Below are 16571 nucleotides of genomic sequence, written 5' to 3'. Positions count from 1 at the left end.
TAGTCGACGGGTCATATGTTTAAAATAGAACAGGGCCTGGTAGTGGTGCTGCACACTTTGAATTCCACATTCAGGAGGCAGAGGCAGATGGAGCTCTTAGTTAAAGGCTAGCTTGGTCTATTGAGTGAGTTTGAGGACTGCTAGGGCTACACAGAGAAACCCTATCTCAAAAAGATTTAAAAAAAAATTAAAAAGAGAAGAAATTTAAAAATCTCTTTGAATTAAACACAGGAGCTTTTAGTTTACAAAATATTTCTTTGGCGAGAGGGAGATTGAGAAAATATAACAAATTGCATCCCAAAGCAGATTTTAGTGCCTTGGGAATAAAGTGAAGCTTTGAGAGAATTTCTTTTGGGGTGGGATGGAAGCTGGTATGTACCTTCAGAGCTTAAGGGTCAGATTACCACTAAATTTTTTTTTTTTTTGAAGTAAGATGTTATGTAGCCCTGACTGGCCTCAAACACTATAGCAAAGTGTGGCTTTAAACTTCTGTTCCTCCTACCTTCATCTTAAGTGCTGGGATTACAGGCCACCCGGCACATCTGATAGGGTGCTCAGAGTCAGACTTCGGGCTTTGTACATGATAGACAAGCATTCTACCCTGCCCTCACTCTAGATTTTTTTTTTTTTTTTTTTGGGGGGGTGAGAGGTGCTTGCTTTCCTAGGTAACTTTCTTTTTTTTTTTTTCCCCATTTTTTTATTAGGTATTTAGCTCATTTACATTTCCAATGCTATACCAAAAGTCCCCCATACCTACCCACCCCCACTCCCCTACCCACCCACTCCCCCTTTTTGGCCCTGGCATTCCCCTGTACTGGGGCATATAAAGTTTGCAAGTCCAATGGGCCTCTCTTTCAAGTGATGGCCTATTAGGTCATCTTTTGATACACTCTAGACTTTTATTAGGAACAATGGAAACTATCCTCTCTCAGATTACTTGTTTAAAATACTAGGTGAATCTGATTTTCAACTTAGAAGTCTGTATGTAGTCAAACCATGAATTTGTGTTAGAGTCTTAAAAGTTCCCGATAGCTGGGCAGTGGTGGCACACGCCTTTAATCCCAGCACTCCGGAGGCAGAGACAGGTGGATTTCTGGGTTCGAGGCCAGCCTGATCTACAAAGTGAGTTCCAAGACAGCCAGGGTTACACAGAGAAACCCTGTCTCAAAAAACAAACAAAAAAAAAACAAACAAACAAAAAAGTTCCCGATAACTGCTGTAATTCCAGTTCTAGGGAACCGTATGCTCTTTTCTGACTTTCTGGGGCACCAGGCACACGTGTGGTAAACATATACACATGCAAGAGAAGTACCCATATACGTAAAAATGAACATTTTTTAAAAAGTGAATACAGTTATATCAGGAAGTGTTTAGAAATGAGAGTTAAAACCATTGGCTGCTGGATGCTTATGGAGAGTTAAGGGCACATTGGCTAGGACTCCATAGTTTATAGGTAAGCCTGGGGCTACTGTATCAGTTTAAAAATATGAACTGTTAGTTGATAAAACCAGAGTAATTTTAGGCTAGGCCTTGATGGCACAGACCTTAAATCCCAGCATTGGGGGTTGGGGGAGCAAGCAGCAACGGTAGGAGGACCTATTTGAGTTTGAAGTCATTGTGGCCTACATAGTGAGCTGGATAGCCAGGACTACATAGAGAGATCTTACTCAAAGCAACAAAATCAAAACAAGAAGTAATTTTATGTGTGTGAGTGTTTTGCCTACATGTATGTCTGCGCACTTACTATGTGCCTGGTGCCAATGGAAGCCAGAGTGGGACACATTCCCTGGGGCTGGATTTACAGGTGGTTCTGAGCCATGTGAGGGAGGGTTGGATATTAAATATGGCTCATTTGGAAGAGTTGAGTGATCCTAACCACTGAGCCATCTCTCCAGCCCTCCCAACCCCCAAAAGTATATATCATTAAGGGACTGTATTCTCAGTTGATGCTGTGACAGTGTAAGAAATTAATAGCAGAGCTTGGCGTAGGAATGCACCTCTTTAATCCCAGCATTCAGGAGGTAGAGGTGAAGGCCAGCCTGGTTTATATAGTGAGCTCCAGGATAGCCAGTACTACATAGAGAAACCATGTCTCAAAAACAACAAAAATCACACACAAAACCAATAACAACAACCCCTCTCCCCAAAAGTTGCACAAAAAAATTTCACATATTTATAATAATTGAGTCAAAACTTGTTAGGAAAGTTAAGTTGGCAGAATACTTGGTCAGGATGTGTAAGGCAAAGTCCAGCCCCAGGACTGCAAAAATCAGTAGGGAAGAAAGAAGACAGTTAGAAAAAGCTAGACATGGGCTGGTGAGATGGCTCAGTGGGTAAGAGCACCCGACTGCTCTCCCGAAGGTCTGGAGTTCAAATCCCAGCAACCACATGGTGGCTCACAACCATCTGTAACAAGATCTGATGCCCTCTTCTGGAGTGTCTGGAGACAGCTACAGTGTACTTACATATAATAAATAAATAAATCTTTTTTTTAAAAAATAGAAAAATTTAGACATAATGGCTTGGATTTGTAATCCTGGCTATTTAAGAGGTTGGAATGAGGTAATTATTTGATCCAAGGAGTTTAAGACCAAGGTTGATTACTCTAGTAAGAGTCTGTCTAAAATAAGAGAAGCAAAGAAATAAGAAAACATTTAGAACTGAATAAGAAATTTCCCACATATGAAAACATATGAGACATAAGTAAAATACTATACGAGCAGGATATTTAGTTAAAAAGCCTGAAAATTAACCAACTTAACATTAAGCTCAAGTGAAAAAAAAGGATGTGGATGTAGCTAGTGTTAAAACTGTCATGCCCAAGGTCTTGGATTCTGTTCTTATTTCTACTTAGAAGGAAGAAGAAAAGAAATGTAAGAAAACAAAGGTTTGCTGTATACAAGAGACCTGAGTTTGATCTCCAGGACCCACATGGTAGAAGGATTTTTCCATGCGCGCGCGCACACACACACACACACACACACACACACACACACACACACGTTTAAGAGCTGGAGTTGAGTAAAAATGGGTCATAAATATTAAACTAGAGGCTAAGGAGATGGTCAAGTTGCTTCCACATAGGCCTTATGTCTCAAGTTAGAGCCACAGAACCCAGATAAAAATGCAGATGGAAGCCAGCCCTGTAGTATACTGTAGTGCCATGAGCCCCAGCCCATCCTGGGCAGCATAATACAATAATACAACCGTTCAGAAATAAACAGAGCAAACAAAAGCCTGTGTCTCTGCTATACTCACCATGCTTTTGGGTTGCTTCTTTGTTCACAGTATTAGGGATTGAACCCAGGGCCTAATCCTTGGACTCTACCTCTAATTTCTATCACCTGTCTTTTGAGATAGGTCTTGGGTGTTTCTCTAGCTGATCTGGAACTCGGTATGAAAGCCAGGCAGGCTTTGAACTTTGCTCTGCCTTCCAGTGCTGGGGGTTCTAGGTATATCCTACGTTGTTCTGCTCAGGTTTTTTGTGTGTTTATTGTTTTCTTTTGTTTGAGGCAAAGTCTATGTAGCTCTGGCTGGGCTCGAACATGATAAGTAGTACACACCATGCTGGCTTCAAACAGAGATCCCCCCTGTCTCTCCCTCCTGAGTCCTGGGAGTAAATTTGTGTGTCCAACATGCCCAACTTCAGCTCAGAATTTAATCCCTATCCCCAACAACTTGGAATTGAACCTAAAACTTACACATGTTAGACTAATGCCTTTATCACTGAGCCACATTTTCACACCCCTAGCCCTGTTTTATTTCATTCTGACAGAATCTTGCTTAGTTTTAAAATTCATATGCTGTCTGATGAAATCTCCACTTGTCCTTCTGTCAGTTCGCCCCTCAAAAGTGATGAGTTTCTTATGTATCGTTAGAAACTCTATCATAATTTTGTAGTCATTTATGTACTATTTTCTGAATAATCTTATGTATATGGATGTTTTCTCTGTATGCTTGTCTGTGCCTGGTGCCTGAGGAAGCCACAAGAAGGCTCAGCTCAACTGTGACTGGAGTCACAGAGTTGTGAGCCGCTCTGTGAGTGCTGGGAGTCCCATCTGGGTCCTTTTGAAGAGGAGCCTGTACTCTTAATGCTGAGCCATCTCTCCAGTTCCAGGCTACATCATTCTTTTTTTCCTGAGACAGGGTTTCTCTGTGTAGTCCTGGCTGTCCTAGAACTCACTCTGTAGACCAGGCTGGCCTTGAGCTCAGAAATCCACCTGCCTCTGCCTCCCAAATGCTGGAATTAAAGGGCATGTGCCACCACCACTAGGTTAGGCTGCATAATTTTTAATAAATTCATAAAACCCATGGTAAATGTTAAAATCCATTTCAAATAATACCAGAGAAATTACATACAAGTACTATGCTATAAATCAAAATAGTGGTTTTTATTATCTGCTTCATATTTTATTGGAAATTGAGTAAACCTATAATACTTTATATATTTTTTTGAGATTTTTAAATTACTAGAACAATTCTTTTAAAAGAAAATATATTTGATGTTTGTGTGTGTCTCTGTGTATGTGTGTGCAGAGCCAGCCTATAGGATCAGAAAGCTGGTGCTGGAGTGAAGGTGGCTGTGAGCCTCGTGTGGGTGCTGGGCACCAAGCCTGGGCTCTGGATGAACAGCCAGTGCTCTTAATCACTGAGGCATCTGCCACTGTAGTAAATTCTTAATATAATGACTCACAAAACTGCTAGAAAATCCTGCAAGTGTGAATTATTAAATTATTGAATATTGAGCTAACAGGATGCCCCAGTGGGTAATGGTATTTGCCATAGAAGCCTGGTTACCTGAATCCAATCCCCAGAATCTATGAAGAGATAGAAGGAAAGAACCTACCCCATTTAAAAGAGAAAAGAACCCCCCCAAAAACAAACAAACAAACAAAAAACCCTCTATTTAAAGAAAGAAAAAGAAAAGAAAGAAACCTACTCCTCTAACCACTGATAATAGCAACACAATTTTATTTTATTTTTTTAAGATTTATTTACTATTATATGTAAGTACACTGTAGCTGTCTTCAGATGTACCAGAAGATCTCATTATGGGTGGTTGTGAGCCACCATGTGGTTGCTGGGATTTGAACTCTGGACCCCTGGAAGAGCAGTCAGTGCTCTTCAAACCTGCTGAGCCATCTCTCCATCCCCCCTTTTTTAATTTTAATTTTTAAATTATTGAATATCTGTGATACTGTTTATTGGAAAACCATTGACTTCACACTCAAAGTTTTCAGGATCATTTAGTCATTTTTGCTTTAAATAAAGGTCTTGCCTCACAAATAAATATCTATGAATTTGGAAGAAATAAAACCAATTAAATCTGAAGAAAAAGTTCTTTATCTTTTCGGATTTTTATCAGATATAGAACTGGTCTTGAGTGATGATGGAGTAAATATTGAATGAACATAATCGTGTGATGTCGTCAGTAGCCTTTGCGTTTTGACTCTTCAAACTTAACAATTGTACAAGTTATCCGATAGCCACGTAAAGCATCTCTGATACTGGCATCATTCTGTAATAGTGGTTAGTATCCCATGATCACTGTAAGGTCTGAAAACTGTAATAGTGGTTAATATCCCATAATCATTGTAAGGTCTGAAAACTTAAGAACAGTCTTCAAAATCTTGTAAAGTGACATCATTATGCAGAAACACACTGTTCATAATGTTTTCCTTTTATAGAAATTGATTTTTAGTTTCATAGCATTTAGCAAGCTTATCAAATTATTTCAAGGTATGTAGGTTTTACAGTTATAATTTCCTAAACTTTCAACATTTACGTTTTTGATGGATGTTGTGATTATCTTAGTTATTTCATTTTAATCATTATTTTATGGTTTTTTTGTTGTTGTTTTGGGTTTTTTCTTTTCTTGTTTTCTCTGTTTTGGTTGTTGTTTTTGGAGAGAAGGTCTCATTTACAGCTCTGGCTGACCTAGAATTCTCAACCATGGAGACCAGGTTGGCCTCAAACCCAGAAGATCTGCCCAAGTTTTGGGATTAGAGGTGTGAGCCACTAACTTAGCTTTATGTTTTTAAAGTAGGTTGGACATTGAAATTAAGTATCTAATTTGAGGAAACAGTGTAGTTCCTAATGAATAGGTGTAAAATTAAAGATCAACCAACTGTTGGTTCATCTTGGTATTTGATAAATGAAATTTGTCAAAAAGTCCTTTTTTCTAGTTACCTTAAAATTCTGTTAGTAGTAATGTTTTGTGATTAGTATTGTATAATGTGAAACTAATTTAATAATGATTTTTAAAAAATCTTTAACTTGTGTTTTGTTTGAATTTCAGGTAATTATCCTTTCCAATACTTTGTATTTTGTTTAGTAAACCACTCTTTGGAAGTGGTCACTGTCAGTATCTTGTTATGGTTTGATGGCCTTGGAGATTTAAAACCAAGTAAAAGTGTAAGCAGCCTTTCTTATTTAGTTATGAGTTTTAAATCCACTTTTGTTCCAAATCGAAAAATTGAAAGTAGATTTTCTATGGATATGAGTTATTAGAAAACATATTGACAGTGAAAGCAGACTGCCAATTTCATCTGTGGGATTGTAACAAGCAGTTCCCACTAAGGGTAATGCATTTTAAAAATTATTGTATTTTCTTCCTAAAACTTTAATAGTTTTTTTTTTTTTAAGATTTATTTATCATTGTACATAAATTCACTGTAGCTGACTTCAGACACACCAGAAGAGGGCATCAGATCTCATTATGGGTGGTTGTGAGCCACCATGTGGTTGCTGGGATTTTAACTCAGGACTTTTGGAAGAGCAGTCGGTGCTCTTACCTGCTGAGCCATCTCACCAGCCCACCTTAATAGTATAAATATATCTACTTTTTAAAAGCACAGTAAATTACTATAGAAACTAAATCATTTAGTTATTTTCTTATATTTTTTGCCTTAGTTATTAATTTGTATCCATCATTAATAATTCTTATAGTCTCATAACAATGTTAATATTATTGTCCTAGTAATCTGTCTTTTTTTTTTAATTCACTTATTTATTTATTATAAGTACACTGTTGCTGTCTTCAGAGACACCAGAAGAGGGCATCAGATCTCATTACAGATGGTTGTGAGCCACCATGTGGCTGCTGGGATTTGAACTCAGGACCTCTGGAAGAACAGTCAGTGCTCTAAAACGCTGAGTCATCTCTCCAGCCCCTGTAATCTGTCATTCTTGTTAAAAGAAAAAGTATTCCCTGGAGTTTGGGCTATGGCTCAATGGCAGAGAACCTTTTTAGCATTATTCATGATGCCCTAGGTTCATCCTAGCACACACACCAGAAAATATTCATTGACCCTTGAGCTGTCACAGATCAATGTCTGATTTCAAACCATTCAGATGCCTTTTCAATTGAGCTTCAGTGAAGCAGTCAGTGCAAGGTTATTTTACTTGTGTGACACTAGTTTAGTGCTTGCTGACACATGAGACAATGAGTTTAGCCACATGGCAAACACACCTGTTTTTAAGTAGAAGCCATGCCTTTTGTCCTTTGCCTATTGTATAGACTTGCACTTGTGTGACTTTGAAACTTTCCAAAGAACAAATTCAGTTTCAGGCATGAAATTTGACTTGAAGGCCATATAAAAAGTTAATGTCAAAGTAGAAAAAAAAATCAACAACATTAAATCAATGTTAGACATCATTACTTTTAGCATTTCAAAATGACATCCTGAAATATCAGGATATGACAGTTTGGTATGATTGGCTAATCATTTTCCTCATGTCTTTAGACTCACATACTCTAGATCTTGTTATAAATAAACACACGGAAAAGATCATGTCCAAAGTCAACATTCTTTTCAAATACTTTGTGTTGTGAGTTGATTTGTAGGGTGTGCAATGGATTATTGTTTTGCCATGTATCTGCGTTCAGCAGGTGAATACTAGATGTTATGAATACTAGGTGAATACAGATCTTCATTCTGCTATTTAACATAGCACTTTTTTTTTTAGCAGAAATCACACATATAGGCAAAATTGGTTTTACCTTTAAAATGATAGGCTGTGTATTTAGGTTGCATTTGTGCTTAGCTTAGTAATTTCTTTCTCTGGTGCTCACACTCAGATGATCGAGTAAGCCTTATGCCTTAGTTGATCAAATAATTGCTCTTCCCTATAATTCCTTACAAGAATATGCAATCAATGTTCTATCTGGATCAAGCAAACTTGTCTTTAGTGGTAAAGTAATTGGCTACATTTTGTGTACTAAAGTTATTTTTAAAAGACTAAAGATATGATGTAATTGGCCGCAAGCATGTTTTAGGTGAAAGCAGTCTTGCTACTTACTAGTTTCAGGACTTGACTTAACATTTTTAGTCCTTGATTTTCTCTTCTACAAAAGGGGACAATACTTCCAACTTTATAAATATCCATAAATATTTTTAGAAATCTCATGCACAGAAACATGTCAGACATTTCATAATAAATGCTTTCTTTCCTATTTTTATCTTCATGTATGTGGTAATTTGAGACTTAGTGAAATTATTTTCTAAGCAGTCCCCCTAAATAAAACTTAAAGGATTAGTTTGCCATTCGTGTCAGTGTGTAGAGTGTTCTCTCCAGTGCCAAAAGGAGTATTTGAGAAAGGAGATAAATGCTTTGAATATTGTAGTAGCCTATTGAATGTAGTGTCTTGAGGGCATATTTTGGTACCTGTATTTATAATTAACATGTCAATAAAAAGGTCTTTATCTTCAATCACAGGTACAGGAACCTTAAAGATAGATTTTGTTGGAGAGCTGAATGACAAAATGAAAGGTTTCTATAGAAGCAGATACACCACCCCTGCCGGCGAGGTGCGCTATGCTGCTGTCACACAGTTTGAGGTATGCATGGCTGTTGTCACAAATGCTATTCTTAGTTTTTTTATTTTGTTTTTTTAAACATAGGTCTCACTATGTGTCCCCTGGCTGTCTCAGAACATGCTTTATAGACCAGGCTGGCCTTGAACCCTTGCCTCTGCCTCCTGAGTGCTGGGGTTAAAAGAGTGTGCCACCACACCTGTCGCTGGAATTTGTATTTTATGTTCAGGACTATTTCTATCTATATAAAGGAGATAAACCGGACTGGGGATGAGTGGGTAATTGTTTAGCAGACTATTCTGCTCTTAGAGTTTTTAGCTACAGAGGATCCGGCACTTTCTCGCCTTTCTCTGAGGGCACTTGCTCTTTCCTGCATGCATGCATACACTTAGAAATAAATATTAAAAATAGAAACCTTTAAAAAAGAACAGGAGGGAATGAGAGATATAGGTTAGAGAATGATAATATATTCCTGTGTATATACATGCCCAGGTAATGAACTTTTACATCAGATTTGCTCTTGTTACTGTTGTTTTAGACTGCATAGTGAATTTGAGAGCTGCCAGGGCTGCACAGTGCTACCCTACAAAAGTAAACCAAAAAAACACATCACGTTTATGTACGCATGTTTCTTTGCAGTTATCCTGCAATCTTAGCTACAGTATGCTGTGATCATAAAAAGATAAAGAAATTTAAGAATATGTTCTATCTGGGTGTGGGGCAAGGGTGTGCCTCAGTGGCCCATGCCGAGGCATCCCTTCCCCCTGAGGGACCAGCCACAGGTCTATTCTATAACATAGAATAGAGTTTATTCAGGGCATGGGGAGGGGAGTTAGGAGAGCAGCAGAGGCAACAGTACATCTCTACTCTTTTTCTTTTTATATTGACTTTTCAGGGTTTTTTTGGTTTTTTTTTTGTTGTTGGTTTTTTTTTTGTTTGTTTTGTTTTTTGGTTTTTTCGAGACAGGGTTTCTCTGTATAGCCCTGGCTGTCCTGGAACTCACTTTGTAGAGCAGGCTGGCCTCGAACTCAGAAATCTGCCTGCCTCTGCCTCCCAAGTGCTGGGATTAAAGGCGTGCGCCACCACCACCCAGCTTTTCCGGGTATTTTTAAATAGTCAAATGCACCAGTCTGGTTCATTTCAACTCCTTCACTGCCTATCAGAGGGCAGGGGCTGCCTTATCACTGCCTTCTGCTTATCTGTACGACCAGGCTGTAAAGCTGCCTGCTGCAGTGAACCTTGAACTTCACATAATCCTTGTTCTTGATCTTGGCAGATTTGGCATCCACCCACTGGGCTGTGAGCAGAAAGTCTTTGTTTCCTTAGTTTTTCAAGGCGTGGCGCAAGATCCTAGGCACTGGCGACTTTACTGGTTTCAGATTTTCTTTGATTTAGCTTTCTTCCCCACCTAACCAAAAACCTCACACCTTTGGGGTGTTTTGAGACTTGATCTCTCTATGTAGCTTTGGCTGTCCTGAAACTCATGACGTAGGCCAGGCTGACTCTGACTCACAGATAACGCTTACCTCTGCCTCCTAAGTGCTGGGACTATAGGTGTGTGCCACAGTGTCTGACGGCTTTTGTTTTTAAAATATTATTATGAAATTTGTTGTTTGACAGTTTCATACACATATATAGCATATTCCTCCCTCTTTTATCTCCCTTCCACACACATCCAGATCCTTTCTCACATTCTTGCCTTTTTGTTTGACTTGGTAACTTAGATTTTATATACATAAATGGCTTTAAACTTTTTTTCACCATGCACACATGGCTGTGTGAGTGCTTGTGTGTGTGCAGGTTTAGGCGCCCACATAGGTGAGGTGTCCATTCTTCTGGGGTTACAGGAAGTTGTGACGCCCCAGCATGGGTGGTGGAAACTGAATCAGGTCTTCTGCAAGAGCAATAATGTGCCATTTCTATAGCACTGACTCTAGCTTTAACCAGCACTGACTGTGTGGCCATTGGGTTGGCCCTATTTACTAGAGCCTGGTGGGTTACCATTTGCCACACAATTGAAGGCAATGACTGTTCCTCCCCCAGAATTGATCAGTCTTTGAAAGTTAGCATGGAGAGCAAACAGTTGGGTTTTTGTTTGTTTATTTGATTTAATTTTTATTTGTATGGATGTTTTGCCTGCTTCTATATCTGTGTGCCACATGTATATAGTGCCTGTGGAGGCCAGAATGGATCCCCTGGACTCAGTTATTTAAATGGTTATGGGCTACCATACAGTTGCTGGGTCCTTTGGAAGAGCTGTCAGTACTCTTAACCACTGAGCCATCTCTTCAGCCCCTACTTTTTCTTTTTCTTTCTTTCTTTCTTTCTTTCTTTCTTTCTTTCTTTCTTTCTTTCTTTCTTTCTTTTTGTTTGCTTGTCTCTCTCCTTCTTCCTCCCTCCCTCCCTCCCTCCCTCCCTCCCTCCCTCCCTCCCTCCCTCCCTCCCTCTCTCCCTTCCTTCTTCTGGAAGAGAAGCTGGTGCTCTTAACTGCTAAGCCATCTTACCAGCCTTTTTTTTTTTTTTTAAAAGAGTTTCAGTCAGGGCTGGGTGCTGGCACATGGAGAAACTGTGTCTCAAAAAAACAAAACAAAACAAGAGTTTCAATTAGGCTAGACTAGCTGGCCAAGGAGCCCTAATATCTTCTTATCTGTTTCCCCAGGACTGCAATTACAAATACTACCACATTTGAACTAATTCATCCTACTTGCTTAGTGTGCACTTCCTGACTAAGCTATCTCCCTAATCCCATTTTTAATTTTTATAGAATACTGTCTCTAAGTAGGTCAGATAGTGAGTTCTGATGTATACCATATAGACAGGCCATTAAATAAATGACTTGTCTCGAATTTATAGAGCATCTGTATTTATTGTCATTCTAGATTAAGAACAGTGTATCAGAGACTTGGAATATTTTTATTTATTTATTATTATACATGTTTTTATTACTGTTTTGCTTATTGTTAATTTAAAACTCAGAGGCACCGTCGCTCATAATTTTCCCTAATTTGAATCCTTAAAGCTTGGCAATAAATGGTCTGTGCTTTGAGTTATATATGCTGTATTAGTGAAGCCGTTCATGTTAAATCTGAATGTTATAAGTATTTTAATAAAAGCAAAAATATAATTACAAATAATTCTCATTTTGTCATGATCTGCAGCAGAATAGTTGACAAATAACTGCTAATGTGACATTGGTAGCAGCATTATGTTTCCTTTGTAGTCAGCACTTAGCTCATTACCTGACAGAATGGATAGTAAATCTCTGAAGCCCAGGGATAGAGATGAGTAGATGAGGCCTTGCCTATTGTACATGGGGCCCTGGGTTTTGATTCTCAATCCTGAAAAAAAAAAATGAAAGAAGGAGGTGGAGAGAGAGCTCAGAGGTTAAGTACACAGGCGAATCTTCAAGAGAACTCAGGTTCCATTCACAGCACTCACATGGCTACTCAAAACTCTCTGCAATTCTAGGTCCACAGGATCTGATGCCTTATTCTGGTGTCTGAGGGTACCAGGCACAAACTTGGCATACAAATATACATGCAGAAAAAACACTCATTAAATACAATTTTTATAAAAAAAGAAAGAAAAAAGAGAGAAATAATTGACTAATACAAAACAGCAATGATTTCATGAAACAACCTCTGAGATTAATTAAATGGTATTGATATGAGTTTATATTTTTTTCTTAAGGCTACTGATGCCCGAAGGGCTTTTCCTTGCTGGGATGAGCCTGCTATCAAAGCAACTTTTGATATCTCGCTGGTTGTGCCTAAAGACAGAGTGGCTTTATCAAATATGGTATGTATGTGCTAATAAGCTTTTAATAGTCTGGTATATTTGCTCTCTTGATTAAGTAGGAGATGTGAAGTCACCTAGCATAGTGCTTGCTGCTAACAGAAGCATTGTCCCTGGTCCCTTTAGTTTCCGTAAGTCCTGTTTTCCTCCATTGCATTCTGATGGTTTCTTCCTCAAGGAGCAACTTCCCAAGAGAGCCACAGGAAGGCAAGATTCTTACTGTGTTCTTTTGTTTTTGTTTTTGTTTTGTTTTTCAAAACAAGATTTCTCTGTGCAACCCTGGCTGTCCTGGAACTCACTCTGTAGACCAGGCTGACCTCGAACTCAGAAATCCTCCTGCCTCTGCCTCCCAAGTGCTGGGATTCAAGGCATGTGCCACCACTGCCCAGCTATTGTGTGGTTTTGTTTCTAAGTCAGGGTGCACTGTATCCAAGGCTGTCCTGTTACTTTGTAGCTCAGGCTGGCCTTGCAGGAAAGTATCTTCCTTCCTCACTGTCTCAGGTGCTAGGATGTTGTCCATGAGCTGCACTTTTATCTACTTTTTAAAACGGAAGGACATAAATAAGGAACATTAATATGTGAAATAACCTGCAATAAGAGTGTCTTGGCTTTCTCATTAAATCCTAGAAGTGATAGCTATATTAAAAAAAATATTTAGGTTTTTGGCTGATTATATTTTCACATATGCTCTTAACTATTGTTATTGATCTCATTCATAAGTATGATAAGCTTTTATCCTTCAACCTGATTGTCTGAGACCACCTTGTTTAAGATTGATAGTAGCCAGGAGCTTAGAATCTGACTGTGAGCCGGGCATGGTGGCTCATGCCTTTAATCCCAGCACTTGGGAGGCAGAGGCAGGCGGATTTCTGAGTTCGAGGCCAGCCTGGTCTACAGGGTGAGTTCCAGGACAGCAAGGGCTACACAGAAAAACCCTGTCTCGAAAAACCAAAACAAACAAACAAACCAAAACAAAAACAAAAAACAAAAAAAAAAAGATGAAAACAAAACAAAACGGGAACAAAGCCTGTTAGCGTTTGCCAGGTTTGCGATTCAAGAGAGGTTATCTTCTCTTTCTGAGTAAGCTCTTAGTGTTTTAATACTTTGCTTCCAATTTCTTAGTGTAAGGACTTTGTCAAAGACCAGGCAAGATGCTACATGCCTTTGGTCCCAGCACTGTGGATCTCTGAGTTAGAGCTTAACCTGTATACATGGCAAGATCCTGCCAACCAAGGGCACATAATTACTGAGACATTGTCTCAAAAAGAAATGAGGAACTTATATGTTTGTTTGGTTTTGAGACAGAATTTCTCTGTGTAGCTCTGACTGTCTGGGAACTTGCTCTGTTTGAACTGGCCTCAACTCTCTGGGATCTTTCTGCCTCTGCCTTCTGAGTGCTGGGACTAAAGATATGCACCACCACCATCTCACTGAAGGAAATTTTTCTTGTAAGAGCAATGACCTTCATAATATAAAAGCACTGAAGAACTTAGTTAAAATACCATTCTAAGAAAGGGGAAAGGAGAAAATACTTAAGCCTATAGGTTTTTGCCTAGTATTTACTCTAAAATACCAATATAAATCTCCTTAAATTATTCTTGTTTTCTGTTTTTGTTTTTCCCTTAAGAATGTAATTGACAGGAAACCATATCCTGATGATGAAAATTTAGTGGAAGTGAAGTTTGCTCGCACACCTGTTATGTCTACGTATCTGGTGGCATTTGTTGTGGGTGAATATGACTTTGTAGAAACAAGGTCAAAAGATGGTGTGTGTGTCCGTGTTTACACCCCTGTTGGCAAAGCAGAGCAAGGAAAGTTTGCGCTCGAGGTAAATGTCCTTGAAGAGGATTGCCCCAGTAGTCCACAGCTGCAGGCTGGGGAGTTTACATCATCAGTTACTGGTTCGGTTATTCGGTTATTTGTGATTTAATGGAAAGTTGCTTTGATACTTTCATTTCATTTTACTAGAATTTTGGATATGCCATCCTTGTTGCATTAACATTTTCTAAGATAATGATCCAGAAAATACAAAAGTCAGGGCCAAGGGTCATGGGAGAGTTTGTGTGTAACAGTGCATGAAGTCGTGAGTTCAAACCTCTCCCTCTGGAGTAAAGAGAGAGAGAATATAAAAACAGGATTTGTTTTTCTATGGACTACCATGAAAATATATAATTATTATTCATACCAACTTATAAATGGGCTAGAGTTAGGTCAGCGACAACATTTGTAGCGAGCGAACACAGTCTTCAGAGGAAGCCGGGTTCCCTGGGATCCGTTTCTAGAAGCTTCAGGTGGTTTAGCCTAAAGCAGCTCTCCTTTGTGGGTTTCTGTGTGACTTATAATACAATATTCATAGGGTGATTTTGTTTTTTGTACTTTTTAGGTTGCTGCTAAGACCTTGCCTTTTTATAAAGACTACTTCAATGTTCCTTATCCTCTACCTAAAATTGATCTCATTGCTATTGCTGACTTTGCAGCTGGTAAAGTAAATTTCATTTTACTGCTGAATTGTATGACTTTATTTGAATTTTGTGATTTTTGAGGAAAAGTATGCATATATATATCAATAAATGTTTATATTTATTTTATGAAGGTGCCATGGAGAACTGGGGCCTTGTTACTTATAGGTATGTTAATGACACGTTACCCTGCCTTCTTTCAAATCACCGATCTCATAAGGGCTTCACTCTGTTCACAGTTGAGTGGCTTTTGCTTTATGCTCTGGGAAAATTTTTCTGCCTCTCCTGAGTTTCATGAATATTTGAAGCATGCAGATGGATTTCCCTCACTGGCGCTATCTGAGGGTACAATATTTTTAAAGGGTGCATTTGGCACTTGTCGCTTTTTAGCTGTGTTCTTGGCTGAGTCACGTCCAGTGCTGTTTCACGAGTGACATAGCTATTGCCCGATGTGACGAGCCTCCGGTTCTGTATTTTGTAGGCAGAGTTTTACATGGCTGTCAGCACAGTACAAACATGTGGGTTGCATAAGTTCTGAAGCTGAGTCTGTAAACAATTTTTTCTTCCACTTTCAGTTGTCTTTGGATGAGCTGAGCTCTGTAGAGCCTGCTCAGTGTCCTCTTTGGGACTTTACACTGTCTTCTGCTGCTACTTTTTCGTGTCTTCTCTGATTAGCAGTCTTCCTAGTCACCAGGCAGCACACTAATAAACTTGGCTATCTTTGATTTTCTGTTGTACATAGTCTATCAAAGTAGTCTTTAGACTTCCTGAACCCTATTTATCTTACATTTCCTGAGAAAATGTTTACTTGATATTGCTAAAGCCTAATATAAAGCCAGTTGACTTACTGCCTGAACCTCCTTCTCTTCTCTATGCCTGCTTTTATTGAAATGCTTTTACCATTTTATTTATTTCTTTTTAAACACAGGGAAACGGCCTTGCTTATTGATCCAAAAAACTCGTGTTCTTCATCACGCCAGTGGGTTGCTCTGGTTGTGGGACATGAACTCGCCCATCAATGGTTTGGAAATCTTGTTACTATGGTATTTAATATTTTTAAGTGCTCAAATATATCCATCTATGTCCTGCTGCACATTATTTTGGCCACACTCTTTCAAATTTGGCTATGATACTATGCCGAAAATTAATAATTTTCTTGTATACTCTGTGCTGGTGCTGCTTTAACCCCACACTTGGGGTGAAAGAGGCAGGTGGATCTCTGGCCAGCCTGGTCTACAAAGTGAGTTGCATCCAGAGCAACACAGAGAAACCCTGTCTTGAAAAACAAATTAAAAAAGAAACATTTTCTTTAAAAGATCTGTTTTCAAACGCATTTATCAGGGCTGTGCAGATAGCCCAGTGGTCAGGTACTTGCCCAACATGTTTAAGGCCCTTAGGTTCCCTGGCATCTAGAGGAGGTAAGGGAAGAGAGAAGTTATCTTTGTTCTATAGTTTGCAAGTTGAACCATATAAACACAAAAACGTGGTTATGTAAGTCATT

At 38.9% G+C, this 16571-nt stretch overlaps 1 protein-coding gene across 6 annotated transcripts in view; it reads left to right on the top strand.

Annotated features, from left to right (window-relative positions):
• Positions 1 to 16571, top strand: part of Npepps (aminopeptidase puromycin sensitive) — a 74819-nt gene that overhangs the window by 23619 nt on the left and 34629 nt on the right. For 3 of the 6 annotated variants that reach the window (XR_879535.3, NM_008942.3, XM_011248802.1), the window contains 6 exons: positions 8719 to 8840; positions 12507 to 12614; positions 14239 to 14439; positions 14995 to 15091; positions 15205 to 15238; positions 15999 to 16113. Coding sequence is in view for 4 of the 6 variants with exons in the window: in NM_008942.3 (NP_032968.2) it covers positions 8719 to 8840; positions 12507 to 12614; positions 14239 to 14439; positions 14995 to 15091; positions 15205 to 15238; positions 15999 to 16113 (677 nt within the window). In the remaining 2 variants the exon portion in view is untranslated. Of the gene's footprint in view, positions 1 to 6298; positions 6415 to 8718; positions 8841 to 12506; positions 12615 to 14238; positions 14440 to 14994; positions 15092 to 15204; positions 15239 to 15998; positions 16114 to 16571 lie in introns of those variants that run through there. The other 3 variants (XM_030245668.1, XM_030245669.1, XM_030245670.1) reach the window with 2 other exon arrangements.

The sequence above is a fragment of the Mus musculus genome, chromosome 11 (assembly GCF_000001635.26).
Source record: "Mus musculus strain C57BL/6J chromosome 11, GRCm38.p6 C57BL/6J".
Taxonomy (NCBI): Eukaryota; Metazoa; Chordata; class Mammalia; order Rodentia; family Muridae; genus Mus; species Mus musculus.
The sequence above is the reverse complement of the archived record's forward strand: the minus strand, read 5'-3'. Positions and strand labels throughout refer to the sequence as shown.